The sequence below is a fragment of the Rattus norvegicus genome, chromosome 14, assembly GCF_021556685.1.
Source record: "Rattus norvegicus strain SHRSP/BbbUtx chromosome 14, alternate assembly SHRSP_T2T, whole genome shotgun sequence".
NCBI lineage: Eukaryota > Metazoa > Chordata > Mammalia > Rodentia > Muridae > Rattus > Rattus norvegicus.
In genome coordinates, this window is record NC_141547.1 from 43,483,633 (window position 1) to 43,498,691 (window position 15,059).

Here is a 15,059-nt window from a genome sequence, read left to right on the forward strand (position 1 = left end):
GGCTTCTAACTGACAAAAATCAATTTTCAGCCTCCCACTGGCTGAAGGTGCAGGCCTGAGGCTGTATCCTGAGAGAATGGCATCCCAGCAATGCTTGCAGCTCTTCCCTGCTTGGCCTGTCTGCTTCTCAGAGCGAGAGCAAAAGAGTAACTTCTTCCCTTTAAAAATTTTAATTTTGGGGACATGTTCGCTATCTTATTCCTTTCTGCTCTTTGACGCTGGCGAGGAAGCATCGCTGAACGCTCTCATCATCCTACCGTCATGTCTAAGTCAGAGTCCCCCAAGGAACCGGAACAGCTGCTGAAGCTCTTCATTGGAGGGCTGAGCTTCAAAACAACCGACGAGAGTCTGAGGAGCCATTTTGAGCAATGGGGAACACTCACCGACTGTGTGGTAATGAGAGATCCAAACACCAAAAGATCCAGAGGCTTTGGGTTTGTCACATATGCCACTGTGGAGGAAGTGGATGCTGCCATGAATGCAAGACCACACAAGGTGGATGGAAGAGTTGTGGAACCTAAGAGAGCTGTGTCAAGAGAAGATTCTCGGAGACCAGGTGCCCACTTAACTGTGAAGAAGATCTTTGTTGGCGGTAGGTATTAAAGAAGACACTGAAGAACATCACCTACGAGATTATTTTGAGCAGTATGGGAAAATTGAAGTGATTGAAATTATGACTGACAGAGGCAGTGGAAAAAAGAGGGGATTTGCGTTTGTCACCTTTGATGACCATGACTCTGTGGATAAGATTGTTATTCAGAAATACCATACTGTGAATGGCCACAACTGTGAAGTAAGAAAGGCTCTGTCGAAACAGGAGATGGCTAGTGCTTCATCCAGCCAGAGAGGTCGAAGTGGTCAAAGTGGACTTTGGTGGTGGTCGTGGAGGTGGTTTCGGTGGCAATGACAATTTTGGTCGAGGAGGGAACTTCAGTGGTCGTGGTGGCTTTGGTGGCAGCCGTGGTGGTGGTGGATATGGTGGCAGTGGGGATGGCTATAATGGATTTGGCAATGATGGAAGCAATTTTGGAGGTGGTGGAAGCTACAATGATTTTGGCAATTACGACAACCAGTCATCAAATTTTGGACCGATGAAAGGAGGAAACTTTGGAGGCAGGAGCTCTGGCCCTTATGGTGGTGGAGGCCAGTACTTTGCTAAACCATGAAACCAAGGTGGCTATGGAGGTTCCAGCAGCAGCAGTAGCTATGGCAGTGGCAGGAGGTTCTAATTACAGCCAGGAAACAAAGCTTAGCAGGAGAAGCCAGAGAAGTGACAGGGAAGCTACAGGTTACAACAGATTTGTGAACTCAGCCAAGCACAGTGGTGGCAGGGCCTAGCTGCTATAAAGAAGACATGTTTTAGACAATACTCATGTGTGTGGGCAAAAACTCCAGGACTGTATCTGTGACTAATTGTATAACAGGTTATTTTAGTTTCTGTTCTGTGGAAAGTGTAAAGCATTCCAACGAAGGGTTTTACTGTAGACCTTTTTCACCCATGCTGTTGATTGCTAAATGTAAAAGTCTGATCATGACGCTGAATAAATGTGTCTTTTTTTTTAAATGTGCTGTGCTCTTCCTCCTCCTCCTCTTCCTCCTCTTCCTCCTCCTCTTCCTCCTCTTCCTCCTCCTCTTCCTCCTCTTCCTCCTCCTCTTCCTCTTCTTCCTCCTCCGCTTCCTCTTCCTCCTCTTCCTCCTCCTCCTCTTCCTCCTCTTCCTCCTCCTCTTCTTCCTCTTCTTCCTCTTCTTCCTCTTCCTCCTCTTCCTCCTCCTCCTCCTCCTCCTTCTTCTTCTTCTTCTTCTTCTTCTCTCTCTCTCTCTCTCTCTCTCTCTCTCTCTCTCTCTCTCTCTCTCTCTCTCTCAATGTGTTTTTATTATTTGAGGTTCCACCCTAGTTCCCCGACACTCTGGGTGCCTCCTCTCTCTATAAAGGCCTTCCTCACAACATCCATGCAGCTGCTGACATCTCAAAGGTGTGGCTACTTTTTTTTTTTTTAATTCATCTTCCTCCTTTGTCAGCTGCTGGGATTTCCAGCTTGCCTGCTCCGGGGTTTTTCTCTTTAAGGGCCCTCAGGCTTTAAGAAGAAAAATTGTCTTTAAAACTGGGTGTGTTTGTGCATGCCTGTGATCTTAGTCCTCAAGAGGTGGAGGCAGGGGGATTAAAAAGTTCAAGGCCATCCTTTTTTACATAGTAAGTTTGTGCCAACTTGGGATACATGAGACTGTCTAAAACAACGATAGAAATAGTCTTAAAAAGTAGGAGGACTGGGGTTGGAGATTTATCTTGGTGGTTGAGCGCTTGCCTAGCAAGTGCAGGGCCCTGGGTTCAGTCCTCAGCTTTGGAAAACAAAATAGGAGAACACGAAAGAGCAGGGAAATATAATATATCTTCCAATACAAAATGTTAGAAATGATACCATGTGGAGAACTGATTGATGAGTTCAAAACACGCGAAGGGACGTTTTATTAAATCACCTTGTATAGTCATGATGAGCTCCGTCCCATTTTAAAATTGGTGCCTTCTAGATGTTCAACAAACATCTACTCACCTAAACAGAACTCATTTCCAAAAATGCTTCAGTTCACTGTTAGTGTAATGTGTACTTTTAACATGAGAATGCTTTAAGATATGGTAACTGGAGAAGACAGTCACATTTAAGCAGTGGGCTGCACTGTCCCTGGGGAGATGATCCTGGGTTATATTTTAAAAGCAAGCTAAACAGGAGCCAGAACCCACGAGCCAATAAGCAGCATTCCTCCATGGTGTATGGAGATAGCCTCACAGACAGGTTCAGAGCTGTTTCCATAGTGATTCTAAATCCAATCAAGTTGACAGAAGATTAATCATCATAGTCGAGGGCCATGGTTTGTACTTCTCTTAGTGTAAACAGTGGATAGTCTCTTTCTCATTGTGTCTCACACTGCATGAAGAGATAGCTAGATAGGAAGGTAGATGATAGGTAGATGACAGATAGGTAGACAGGTAAATAGATAGATGATAGATAGATAGATGATAGATAGGTAGACAGGTAGATAGATGATAGATAGATGATAGATAGATGAGAGAGAGAGAGAGAGAGAGAGAGAGAGAGAGAGAGACTTGTTAAAGCAAGTGAGATCACTGCTCTTTCTCCGAGACTTTTCACAGCATCCCATTCAGCTGCACCTAGGCACCACTGATAATCTAATTTGCCTGATTTCAGTTTGCCGCTCCTTGTCTTCATTTCCACCCTCCTTTGTCTGCTGGCTAAGGATGGATACGGGTCCTTCTACCTTTTGCCAGGTGGAAAGGTTAGGCATTGTCGACAGAGGCCACTAGAGACGTACAGAAGTGGAGAGTCAGTCTGTCACAGGTCTAGAGTGTCCCTGCCAACCCTTGGGCTATTTATCAGGCTTGAGTGTACAGTGAGAAGCCCTGAGGACAAAGCACAGAGCTGCTGCTGTGTACAAAGGACTGGTTTCCCCAAGCACATCGTATTTCCACTTGGGGTTCTCTGCAGTGTGCCTGTGAGACTTGGAGCAAGAAACACTGACCCACACATGGTGTCCAAACTCCTTTCTGTGTCGTATAAACATTCTTGTCTTTCCCTAGCAGGTATTTCCTGCTAGCATCCACTAAACTGTAACAGGTTAATATATCATCTCAGGCAGGGCGAAGCAGATCTCAGAGCCTGGTGACCAGCCAGTGTGCTGGTGGTCCATTATCTGCATGCCACACAATCCCAGTAGTGAACGCCCTGTTCCGCTTACCTCGGGTTTTAGAGGCCTCGATGGCCTCTTGCTGATACATTGTAGAGGCACAATTACCTCCCTCAGGTACCTATATACTTCTCCGAGACTTGCACAGCAGTTGCCCCTCTTAAGTTATATTAGACTTCTAATAATAGATCTGTGACTTCTTCCCTGTGGCTCGTCCCCTCATTTTCATTCATTACCGCTCTCTTCAGCATCCCTGCTCTTCACTCTATTTATAGCAACAGTGCTTCTCTGTACACGTGAAGCATGCCAGCCTTCTAACATGCCCTTCTTCTGTCCTTCTGTTATGGAAAGTGCAAACCCACACACACCATACATACCACACACACACACACACACAGCACACACATACCACACACTCACACACACACACCACACACACACACACACACACACACACACCACACATACCACACACACCACATACACATCACATCACACACACCACATACACTACACACCACAGCACACACCATACACACATACACTCCCACACCACATACCCACCACATACCATACACACACACACACACACCACATACACACCCCACAGCACACACACATCACATACACACCACACACCACACTACACACACACACCACATACACACCACACACCACATACCACACACACAGCACATACACACCACACACATACAAAGACATACACACACACTTGAGAGAGAGAGACAGACAGAGAGACAGAGAGAGAATGAGAAAGGTAGACAGACAGACTGTTCATGACCATAATAGACCGAATTGTAGCCTGTTACTACCCACAGGAAGTGAAAATACAAACTGGCCTTCAGACTTGTCAACTCTACACATCACAACATCTAACCTTGGCATGAAACATGTCCTCATCGGTAAACAAGACATCGTGAACTCACTTCACACAGCAATCTAAATCAGCCTTTAAAACTCTCTAAGCTCATTGTACAAATCTGGTTTGTCTTAAAAATCTGGTTCTGCCATTCCCAGAGAGTTTATGTACCATTAAACGGGAATAATTCTATGTACTTCACAGAGTCACTGTAAGGATGAAATGAGACAGCTCATATATGAAGTGCTTAGAGCATAAACACGTTGACTGTGACTCCCTGTATTACAAAAAACAAATGCCATATACATCTAAGCTGTTAAGTAAAACATGAATTTTAAAACGTATTCCTTTTAAATGCCCATCAGCAGAGAGTCTTGACTTCAAAAAACTTTATTCACAAAATACGAACACCAGACAGAGATGGTCAGAGAGCTGCTGTTTGTTGTCCAAAACTGTATTCTCCCTGAATTAAGATTTGTTTTGATTTAGTTTGTTTTAAACTATTTAATTACAGTGTAATTATATTCCTCTCTGCCTTTCAACCTCCCCCATGGGCCCCTCCCTTGCTCCCCTTCAGAGTCATGGCTCCTTATTCATTAATTATTAGTATTGTGTGTATATGAATCTAGAGAGATTATACAGTGTTTGTTCTGCTTCCTAGCGCTGGTCACTTGGGGTTGGATAACCGTTGAAGGCTCTTGTTTTGGGGGAAGATTAATAATTCTCCCTGTCACAGGAGTCATTAGCTGTCTGTAGTTCTTCATCCAAGGTTGGGGCACTGTGTGATTTCCCTCATCCACTCTGCACATCAACTGGTCTTGTCTTGTCCAGGTCTCATGTAAGCTGTTGAGATTCCATGGTCGTAGCTTCCCTAGCTTGTCTAAAAGAAGTCTTGGAACTGACTTCTGCATCTCCTGGGTCTTAAACCCCTCCACTGCTCCTTCCACCATGTCCTCTGAGTCACAGGTGTTTGGGTTGTGTTGTGGCTGCACCAGTTGTGCCCAGACACCCATAGTAGGACGTTTTCTCCCGCTTGATCAGTTGTGTCTCTGTGATGATTTCCTCCCGTTGCAAAAAGACGATTCTTTGGTGAGGGTTGAGAGCTACACGTATCTGTGGGTGTAAGGACGAGCATTTAGAACACAGTTGAGAATTATGCTGGTTTAGGAAAGTGCCAGTAGTGGGTTCTCCTCTAAGATCTATGACCTCACCAGCCACCGGCGATTGTCTAGGTGTATAGTGCCGGCATGGTTTCCCTCCTGTTGATGAGTTAAATCCAACTGGATGACTGTTGGTTACTGCCAAGATGTAAGTGCCACTACGGAGCTTCTGAGACATTCCGCCGTGCTGATCATGGTCGTGTTTCACGGTGTCGAAGCAGGATAGACTTTTGAATGGTTTCCTCTCTTGGCGGCTTGCATAGCACCTTCTGGTATTCTGAGAGCCGGCCCTCAGGGAGGAAGGAGGCTTGTGTCAGAGCAGCTTGAGTCCAGTGTCTGAAGCATGTGGTGTCTTCAGTAATATGGGTTTACCTTCAACTTCTGAGAGGCAACAAAAGGCAACAGCGATTGTTTTAGGAGTCTTTTGGACTCTCCTGACCAACACCTTGAAAAGAGGTTTTCTCCATGCCTTGGCACTGGGCTTTTTGTTAGATACTCTATGACTTTTACAGCGAGCATTATTACCCCAAGTGGCATAATTTCCTTTAAAGTATATACTTATGTGTAAAATATATGTGTGTGTATAATTTTACATAAAATTAAAATGATTCCTTATAGACTTTTAAAGCATCCTTAGTATTATTTATCTCTCCTCCCTCCCTCTCCTTTTGTATTGATCCCCCCACCCCATTAATTTTATACAGGGTCTCAGGTAGCCTAGGCTGGCCTCCAATTCTTTTTTTTTTTTTTTTTTTTTGGTTCTTTTTTTCGGAGCTGGGGACCGAACCCAGGGCCTTGCGCTTCCTAGGTAAGTGCTCTACCACTGAGCTAAATCCCCAGCCCCTCCAATTCTTTACATAGCAAAGATGAACTTGAACTTCTGACCCTCTGCTTCTACCTCCTGAGTGCTGGCATTACAGGTGCGGCCCACTATACCTTGTTCACGTGATGGTGGGGATTCAGGGGCTCCATGCTTGTTAGGCAAACACTCTACCAGCCGAGCCACATTGTCAGACTTAGAGTCCTGAGGTACAGTCTTGTGCCAGGCATTTTTCTTTGAGTCTTCAAAAACGCCTGGTGTAAATATTCATTCACTTGGAACTTCGTCGTACTACAGATTTAAAAATACACATTTTAAATGTATTTCTAGTTCCAAGAGTACCTGCCATCTTTTACTATTGACCGTCACTGACAGACCTCATGATACCTCGAGACTATATCCTCTCTCTGTAGTCTGGCAGGCTTCAGGTTTTGATCCATCTGTTTCTGCTTCTTACCTGCTGGGATTATAGGCATGTACCCAGCTCTTAGCTCAGCTTTTAAAGCACGCTGTAACTGATGGGAAAGAGCCGTGAGCTGAATAACACTAACCACTGGGCATCCTTGGGCAGCATGAACTGTGAGTGTGTGTCCTGACAGTGGGACACGTGTCCTTGGTTCACCTTGGTCCTAGGGGTTGTAAGGCTACAGTGTCACTCTGCTGTGGTCTGAACCTTAGCTGTGTCCCATGGTCCCTTCCTCTAGCCTGTTTCCTGGGAGGTCAACAAAACCAAAGGGCGAGTTTGTGAGTTTGGCAAAAGGTCTCAGGGCCATCGGCTCCATGCTCTGCTTGTTCTTCTAGGTTCTTCTATCCTTAGATTTCTATCCTCCTAGTCCTCAGTATTCTGACTCCCCTTTGATGTTTTAAAGGAAATATATCTCATGTTTTTCTTTTGTTTTTTGAGACAGGGTTTCTTTGAGTAACCCTGGCTTTTTACTTTAGATTGTGACGAATATCTTAAGGAGCTTTTATAAATGTATCCTTCTCATTATATAAAGAACACTGTTGTCTTGAACAGGTTATCACAGACACTGTGTGTTCTTGAGGGGCAATGGCTTCATATGCCTGGAAGATAGTAGTCCTCAATCCTCCTCCTCTGACTCTTACATTAATTAAAAAAACACATGTATGTATGTACTGCATGTGTGTGTGTGTGCGTGTGCATATATGCACATATGCATGCCCCAGTACACACGTGGAAGTGAGAGGACAAATTTAGGGGAATTGGTTCCCTCCTTCAACAGTGTGGATTCTGGGGATCAAACTCAGGGCCTTGGTGACAAGCACCAGCTGAGTCATCTCATCGGCCCCTCTTATACTCTTTCTGGTCCCTCTTCTGGGACGCACCCTGAACCTTGGAGGTGTGATCCAAATATCCTACTCAGGCCGAGTCACTTACTTTCAGTCAGAATCTGTCATTACCACTGCCCACTGCAAAAGGAAGCTTCTCTGGCCAAAGCAGAGAGAAGCACTGATCTATGATCATAAACTTCAGATATGCAGAAAGCACAGCAGCTACTTAGCAATCAATAGATTTCTCAGTGGGGCTTATCACATCCTCAGCCACAGCTTTTGGATGAGGTTCCAGTATTGGACATAGATTCCCTCTCCCGGAGCAGTCTTTAAATCCAACCAGAGAGACGCTGTTAGCGCTGTAACAGTCACACTAGCAATGGCCTCTTGCTCCCGTATGGCACATCTCGTTAGTAGTGAGCATGCGGGGTCCACAGCTCGGTTAAGATGTGATGATTTCTCTCCCCAGCAGCCCGCACAGCACCTTTCAGCACTCGGGAAGCAAGCCAGCTGAGAAGACCTTCTGGCTCAGCTCCAACTCTACTTCTTCTCTATGTCCTTGTGAGGACCGTTTCTTATTGACTATTTCAGATTCCACGTGTAACACAGTATCTCTCCCACCGCCCAAATATTGAGTAAAATGTCAATACATTTGAAAACGTGTGATGAAAGGAAACAGACATGTTAATATTCCTGTTGAAAGTGGACCACATGATTCTCTTAATAAGTTGAGAAGAGCAGATGGGCTGAGTGAACGGGGGCTGTTTGCCCACTGCATCCAACAGTTACTGCAGCCCCCTGCGAGCCTCACGTATTTTGGAGTCATGGCATGGTGGTACACAGCTTTGGTCCTAGTGCTCAGGAGGCAGACGTAGGCAGGTCTCTGAGTTACTAGTCTGTCAGGCTACAAAGTGAGGCTACTGAGATGGTTTTGTTCTCCCCCTCCTCCTCCCCCTCCTCTTCCTCCTCCTCCTCCTTCTCTCCCTCCCCTCTCTCCTCCTCCTCCTCCCCCCCTCCTCCTCTTCCTCCTCCTCCTCCTCCCCCTTTCTCCTCCTCCTCCTCCTTCTCTCTCCCTCCCCTCCCTCCCTCCTCCTCCTTCTCTCCCTCCCCTCCCTCCTCCTCCTCCTCTTCCTCTTCTCCTCCTTCTTCTCTTTCTCCTCTTCCTCTTCCTCTTCTTCTTCCTCCCCCTTCTTCTTCTGGATTACTAACCTTAATTTTACTTAAAAAAGACTTCTATTTTAAATTATGCACACGCATGCATGCATGGATGTGGAGGGAATGTGTGCAGGGGGTGTACATGCTTGTGAATACAGGCGCCTACAGAGGCTAGAGGAGGGCTCAGGCTTCTCTGGGGCTGGAGTTACAGGTGGTTGTGAGGCACTGATGTGAGTGCTGGGAATGGAAGCCAGTTAGTGCCTTATCTCTCCCTCCTTAGCCTAGTTTTAAACAATCATTCCCGATTTATTTAACAACAGATTGTTATGTAAAATAAGAAATGAGCTGATCCCGGGCTCAGCTCTGTCCCTCTGTATACTTACAACACTGCCACCATCCCTGACTGCCCCTTACTTCCTGATGATGGTGTGTCTTTCCCATCCCCCACTCATACTTTCCAGCCCTCTCCTCGCCTGCCTCCATCCCCAGCACACGGAGAGTGAAACCTCTGGGACTTTCTTAGTTCACCCTGAGCTCCACTCCCTCGGATGTGATTCAGCCAATATCAAAGCTCCTCCAACTCTGCGTTCACACAAAGGGAGTGGGGGCCATTATGAGAAGGTGTAACGGGCACATGCCAACCACAAAGATGGATATATTAATGGATGCTAAATAAAAATAAACATAAAACACTGTCCAGTAAGCTCTGAAGGAACTAACATGTGGCCCTCTCCTTGGCTTTGATCGATTTGCATGTAAGACATTGCCCTCCTACCCTTCAACTCAGTGTCGGTATTGATCAGAGGCTTTCTGATGTAAAGGAATTCTCTGTTGGATTAATTCCTTCCCTCACATCCTCTGCAGCTTTGCCACTGTGTTTCTGATAGGAATCCAGTAAGTAGGTCAGCGTTGCCAAACCTGTCATGTGGCATTTTCTCTCTGCTGTTCTCACATGGTGCAGCTATTCCTGTCGATGCTCAGAGACAGCTCACCACACTGCAGCTTCTCACTAACCTCCTCACTCTGGCTGCCATGGAGCCAAGACTCAGCTGGCTGCAAAACTGACTACATCCACCGCTTCCTTAAACTCTGCTTATCATACAAAACTGTGTAACTTTAACAAGAGTTTCATGTCATGCACCCCAGTCCCACTCATCTCCCTGTCCCTTCATATCTGCCCTCCGCCCTTGCAACCTCCCCCTCAAGAGACAATAAAACACACACACACACACACACACACACACACACACACACACACACACACACACACAGCAGACCAAAACAAAGCACAGAAAACATCTCATCGTGGAAGCTGTAGTGTGTCACAGTGTGTCCCACAGTATGTCCCTCTGTCAACACTTCTTCACTTGCAAATGTTCATTGCAATGAATCATTGCTTCAGTCCAAGGCTCTGGCTTCTGTGATACCATCAATATTGAATCCTCACCAGGACTCCTCCCGGTTATCCTGTTGTTGCCCTGTGTCATGGAGGTCCTGCAGCTTTGGATCAGCAGGACCGGCCCCTTCACACTCTCCAACAGTTCACAGATGTTGTAGATTTTGGGGTGGGCCAACTCAAAGCTGTGGGTCTGGGCATGGGTGGTTGCTGAGCTGGTCAACCTGCTGGCTCTCCCCCATATTCAGGACAAGGGCAAGCTCTCTAGCACTGCTTCAGCTAGGCCACCCAATGCTGCCATTGGCAGGAGGCAGATCAGGGTTGGCTTAACCACATCCAGGCCTGCAGAGCCAGCTCCACTGTGTTGCCCAGTTGAGGTGCTTAGTCCACGGGGGCTGTGCCAGCGCTCCCACTCTCACACCCTTGGGGCTGGCTCACCCATGCCTTTTGTCATCAGGGCCAGCTCCACTGTGTTGCCCAGGCAAGGTGCAGGACCTGTTCTCTTGAGTGTTGCGGCCAATGAGAGACAGGGCATGTTCTGTATGGCCCTTGGACATCTACGTGGTCCCAGGCAGCTTCCCAGACCAGGGATGTCCCATGGTCTTTAGAGGTAATATGAGCCACAGACATCTACATTGACCCTGAAGTAGACATTTCCGGTTTCTTTAACAACTCAGCTGTGTCACATGGTATTTTTCTGGAAGCTGCTTTGTGAGAGGGCATGTGATATTTTGCTGAAAACAGACATTAGAGAGGGTGAGTGATGTTAAAAGAATATAAATGGAGCCCTGCAGTGAGATGATGCTGTTGCATTGCCGCCATGTGTGACACTTCTCTGGTCTTTGCTGGTCATCGCTGGTCTTCACTTCATAGAGAAAAATGAGCCACAGACCTTTTCATAGTATTCTTGCTGCTTCTGTTGACTTGTGTAGATCCGAGATCCAGTGGAGCCTTGCTGTTTCTGCTGGATCTAGTTACTGCTAGATTCGTGTTTGGCATTTGCTATTGGACTGGGCTGCTGATATCCTGACAATGAAGAGTGGAACCACCCCCGAAGAACTACTTCTAAACAGATCTACAACCCCTTTTTCCTATCAGCCTTCTTTCTCCCCTATCCCGGTTAGTGGGCTGGAGGAGAGGTTGAAGTGTTTAAGAACCCTAAATAAAGTAGGTTTTGAAAAATCTATGCCTACAGACCCTGTGACTGCAGAGCCATAGACTTAGACATGGCCCTCATCTGCAGCCTCAGGTGGTGGGGCTGGCACTCACAATGAGCGGTTCTTCTCCACTCTCTCCAGTTCCATCTCTCTTCGTGAAGCTCAAGCTGCTCTGCTTCTCTTTCTTCCCATCTGTCCACCACACACTTGCACATTGTAGTAGCTCCTGCTGCAGGCGGACCACATGGCTGGCAGCCCCCCAGCCCCGCCCCGCACCCCCCCATAACCTCCTCCTCTGTCTTTGATACACGGCATGGCAGCAAATAGGCCCCTTGGTGTCTACAGCCCACCCATGCTGTGAGGTGGCAGGTCGGTCTCTGGGTGTCTTTCCCTCCCAGATTTGTGTGGCATGGGGTGGGGTGTGTCTCTCCTTAGTTGAATTCTTACTGTCATCTTTTACTATCCTTGAAAGTGGCAGTTACAGCTGGGGATGGCTCAGTTAGTGAAGCACTTGCTATGTAGACCTGAGGACCTGAGTTCAGAACCCACAAGAGAAGTCAGGCACAGCAGCCTGCTGAAGGGGTGAGGCAGGAGGGTCCCTAGAGCTTGCTGGCCACATGGTCTAGATAAATTGTTGAGCTCAAGGCTCAGTGAGAGGCTAAGATAGAGAGTGACTATTAGCCTCTGACCTTTGTGTACATGTGCACCTGCACATACATACCATACACATACTACATATACTACACACACATATTCACACATTATATTACACACACAGGCATACAACATACACACTGGTCGGCTGTGTCCACACCAGTAGCACAAACAAGTCAAGCAGAACAGTAGAGCTTGCAGTGAACCGCTTACAGCGGTGAAGCACACAATGTGTTAACTAGGGCACCCGATCTTTTGGCAATGAATTCAGTAAAAACAGCACAAGGACATTCTGGAAGGGCTTAAAGTCATATTCAGAATTAAGCAGAAAATGTTCAAAGCTAAACAGTAAAATGGAAGCTTTCACTAGCTGCTTAATTCTATCAAAACTGAACAGAAATAGTTTGGAGAATGGCTATCTTAACAGCACGTCATTTCAAAGCTAACCCCAACAATTCATCATGGAGCCACAGCCATGGCACTGAGCACCACCTCTGCTCCAGTCCTCCATGCAGATTTCGGGTTTAATGACGATGACTCTCCTACGAGCAGAGACAAAATACATGAGGTAAGAGTGAGCCTGAGAAGCCCTGGGCCAGGAGCATGTGCTCTGGCTGCTGCTGACACCACAGTTTCCACACAGAAGGCCTAGCAACCCTTCCGGGAGGATGAGACAGTTGCCCTGAAAGGCCATCAGGTACAGGCTGGTTCCCAGGCAACAGCCTGAGGCTCTGGAGAAATGACCAAACCCCAACCCTGACCCCTGCCCACTGAAATCTGCACTGTTTGTCAAGGCTTTGTCCGTAATTAGGGCTTGATCTTAATGACACCACCTGTATTTAAGCCAATTAGGAACAAAGCCAAATTGCATTTTCCTTAGGTTTACTCAGTTGAGAATAACATCTCAGGTAGTGACCTTATCACACAATCTTTAACAAAAACTCATAAGTTGCATTGATTATTCCCCAGGAGATGAGCGAGCGGTGGTGATTCAGATGTGCACCTCTGAAAAGATTGATCAGTTTCCTGTCCCGTTCTATCCAGATTGTCTTGAAAACCATGGGAAGAGACTGGAACGGCCCACCAATCTGAGACTGTATTCGAGCTTTTACAACATTAATGGGGAAGCTTAAGAAGCCCAGCATGGCTCCGAGCACACCTCCACAGATGAAGTCGTTGACCAGATGTGCACTCTGTGTAGTGGCAGTAGGCAGATGCTCCTTAATGGGCCCTCGAAGGCCAAAAAAAAGGATATTGCTGAACCCATTTCGGAAAAGGATGGGGACCAAGCCTCGGTAATACTCTGCAACCCCATGGCATCTGAGCGCCCGGAAGGCCTGGTAAGTGTTTGTGAACTTATCGTGATGCTTGTGGTCCTGAAGCAAAGTCTGAACCCTTTCCAATGGAGTGAGAATGGCTTCTGTTGTCCCGGCAAGCAGCGCAGCCACACTTCGCGTGGCAAACTCAGGAGCGTTGCTCACGTGCTTGCGGAGCAGGCGCGACAGGTCCTCATACAGACCAAACATAAGCGCCAGCGTGGTCGTCTTCTGCATCAGTGGGGGGAGGATTCCCCGGTACAAGTTGCGGAACCCATCCTTCCTCAACTGCAGGATGGCGTCCCGGGTTTTGATGCCGTACAGCTGCTGCCGGAAGAGGATCTTCTGAACGGGGTACGTGATGGCCACGTTGGTGAAAGCGGCGCAGCAGCCACAGAAGTAATGCTTTATTTGACCCATGTCAGCGAGGTGAGGTGACAAGTCCTGGTTTGATGAGGTCAACATCGGAGGCCTCTTGTCATGAGCTTCCGAGCCCATCATGGTGCTTCCAGCCGCTCCTCTCTGGGGAAGCCTGTGACATCAACTGGGCCTGGCACCGAGGACAGCTTTCTGGTCACTTTCCCAGTGTTTTCCATCGTTAGCCTTCTCTCTTCTGAAGTCAATTTTGATAAGTGCATTTCCCATGGCCCCCGGCGCCGGCCCACAGGACGGCCGGCGAGCGAGCCCGCGCCCGCGCCCGCGCCCGCGCAAGCGCAGACCCCTAATTTTTTTGATTACAACTCTAGTTCAGTATTGAACGGCACCAGAGGATTACAGGGTGAAGGTCTCTCTCTCTCTCTCTCTCTCTCTCTCTCTCTCTCTCTCTCTCTCTCTCTCTCTCTCTCTCTCTCTCATTCACTGTGCTGTCAGCTGTGGGCTTCAGAAAAGCCTCTTACCAGGTTAAGGGAACTTTCCTCTCTCTCTCTCTCTCTCTCTCTCTCTCTCTCTCTCTCTCTCTCTCTCTCCTCTCTCTCTCTCTTCCCCTCCCTCCCTTTCTTTCTCTTTATCACGAAGGCTACTGTATGTTAATAAATATTTAAAAATTAATAAAAGTAATCATTTTCTCCTCTTTCTTCTATCTCCATAGAGGATGCCATTGTTTTTCTCAGGAATATCGTGATTATTGACTTAATGCTTTATGCATTCCCTTTCCTAAAGCAACACACACACACACACACACACACACACACACACACACACACACACACACACACAATTCTATGAGAGATTTAAACAAACTTTTCCTTAAATGTTAAGGAATCAGCTGGCCATGGAGGTGCATGCTCTTTATCCCAGCACTCAAGAGGCAATCTGGTCCACTTAGTGAGTTTTAGGCAAGCCAGGGCTACACAGTGAGACCCTGCCTCAAAGGGCAAAACCCAAACCAAAAAAAGTCAGTTAAATAAAGAGGGACTGTGTTTCAATTTTTAAAGAGAGCAATTAAATAAAGGCTACCTTAATATAAGATAAGAATGTATTAACCGGGCTGGAGACATGGCTCAGTGGTTAAGAGCACTGACTGCTCTTCC

At 47.0% G+C, this 15,059-nt stretch overlaps 1 protein-coding gene and 1 pseudogene across 3 annotated transcripts; one reads left to right on the top strand and one right to left on the bottom strand.

Moving 5' to 3' along the window:
* Positions 1 to 201: 201 nt before the first annotated feature.
* On the top strand, positions 202 to 1,373 carry Hnrnpa1-ps12 (heterogeneous nuclear ribonucleoprotein A1, pseudogene 12; annotated as a pseudogene). Its single transcript, XR_015637438.1, has one exon. The product of XR_015637438.1 is annotated as a heterogeneous nuclear ribonucleoprotein A1, pseudogene 12 (transcript).
* An 11,077-nt stretch (positions 1,374 to 12,450) lies between these two features.
* Slc25a51l1 (solute carrier family 25, member 51 like 1) lies at positions 12,451 to 14,217 on the bottom strand. 2 transcript variants are annotated; one of them, XM_087584682.1, is made up of 2 exons: positions 13,374 to 14,217; positions 12,451 to 12,756 (listed from the first exon to the last, which is right to left on the bottom strand). In XM_087584682.1, the coding sequence occupies exons 1-2, from the start codon at positions 14,029 to 14,031 to the stop codon at positions 12,674 to 12,676; spliced, it is 741 nt and encodes a 246-aa protein (XP_087440808.1). In that variant the 5' UTR covers positions 14,032 to 14,217; the 3' UTR covers positions 12,451 to 12,673. The 2 variants fall into 2 exon arrangements, with proteins under 2 accessions (XP_087440808.1, XP_087440807.1); XM_087584681.1 differs by lacking the exon at positions 12,451 to 12,756 and having other exon boundaries at positions 13,080 to 14,217.
* Between the last annotated feature and the right edge of the window lie 842 nt (positions 14,218 to 15,059).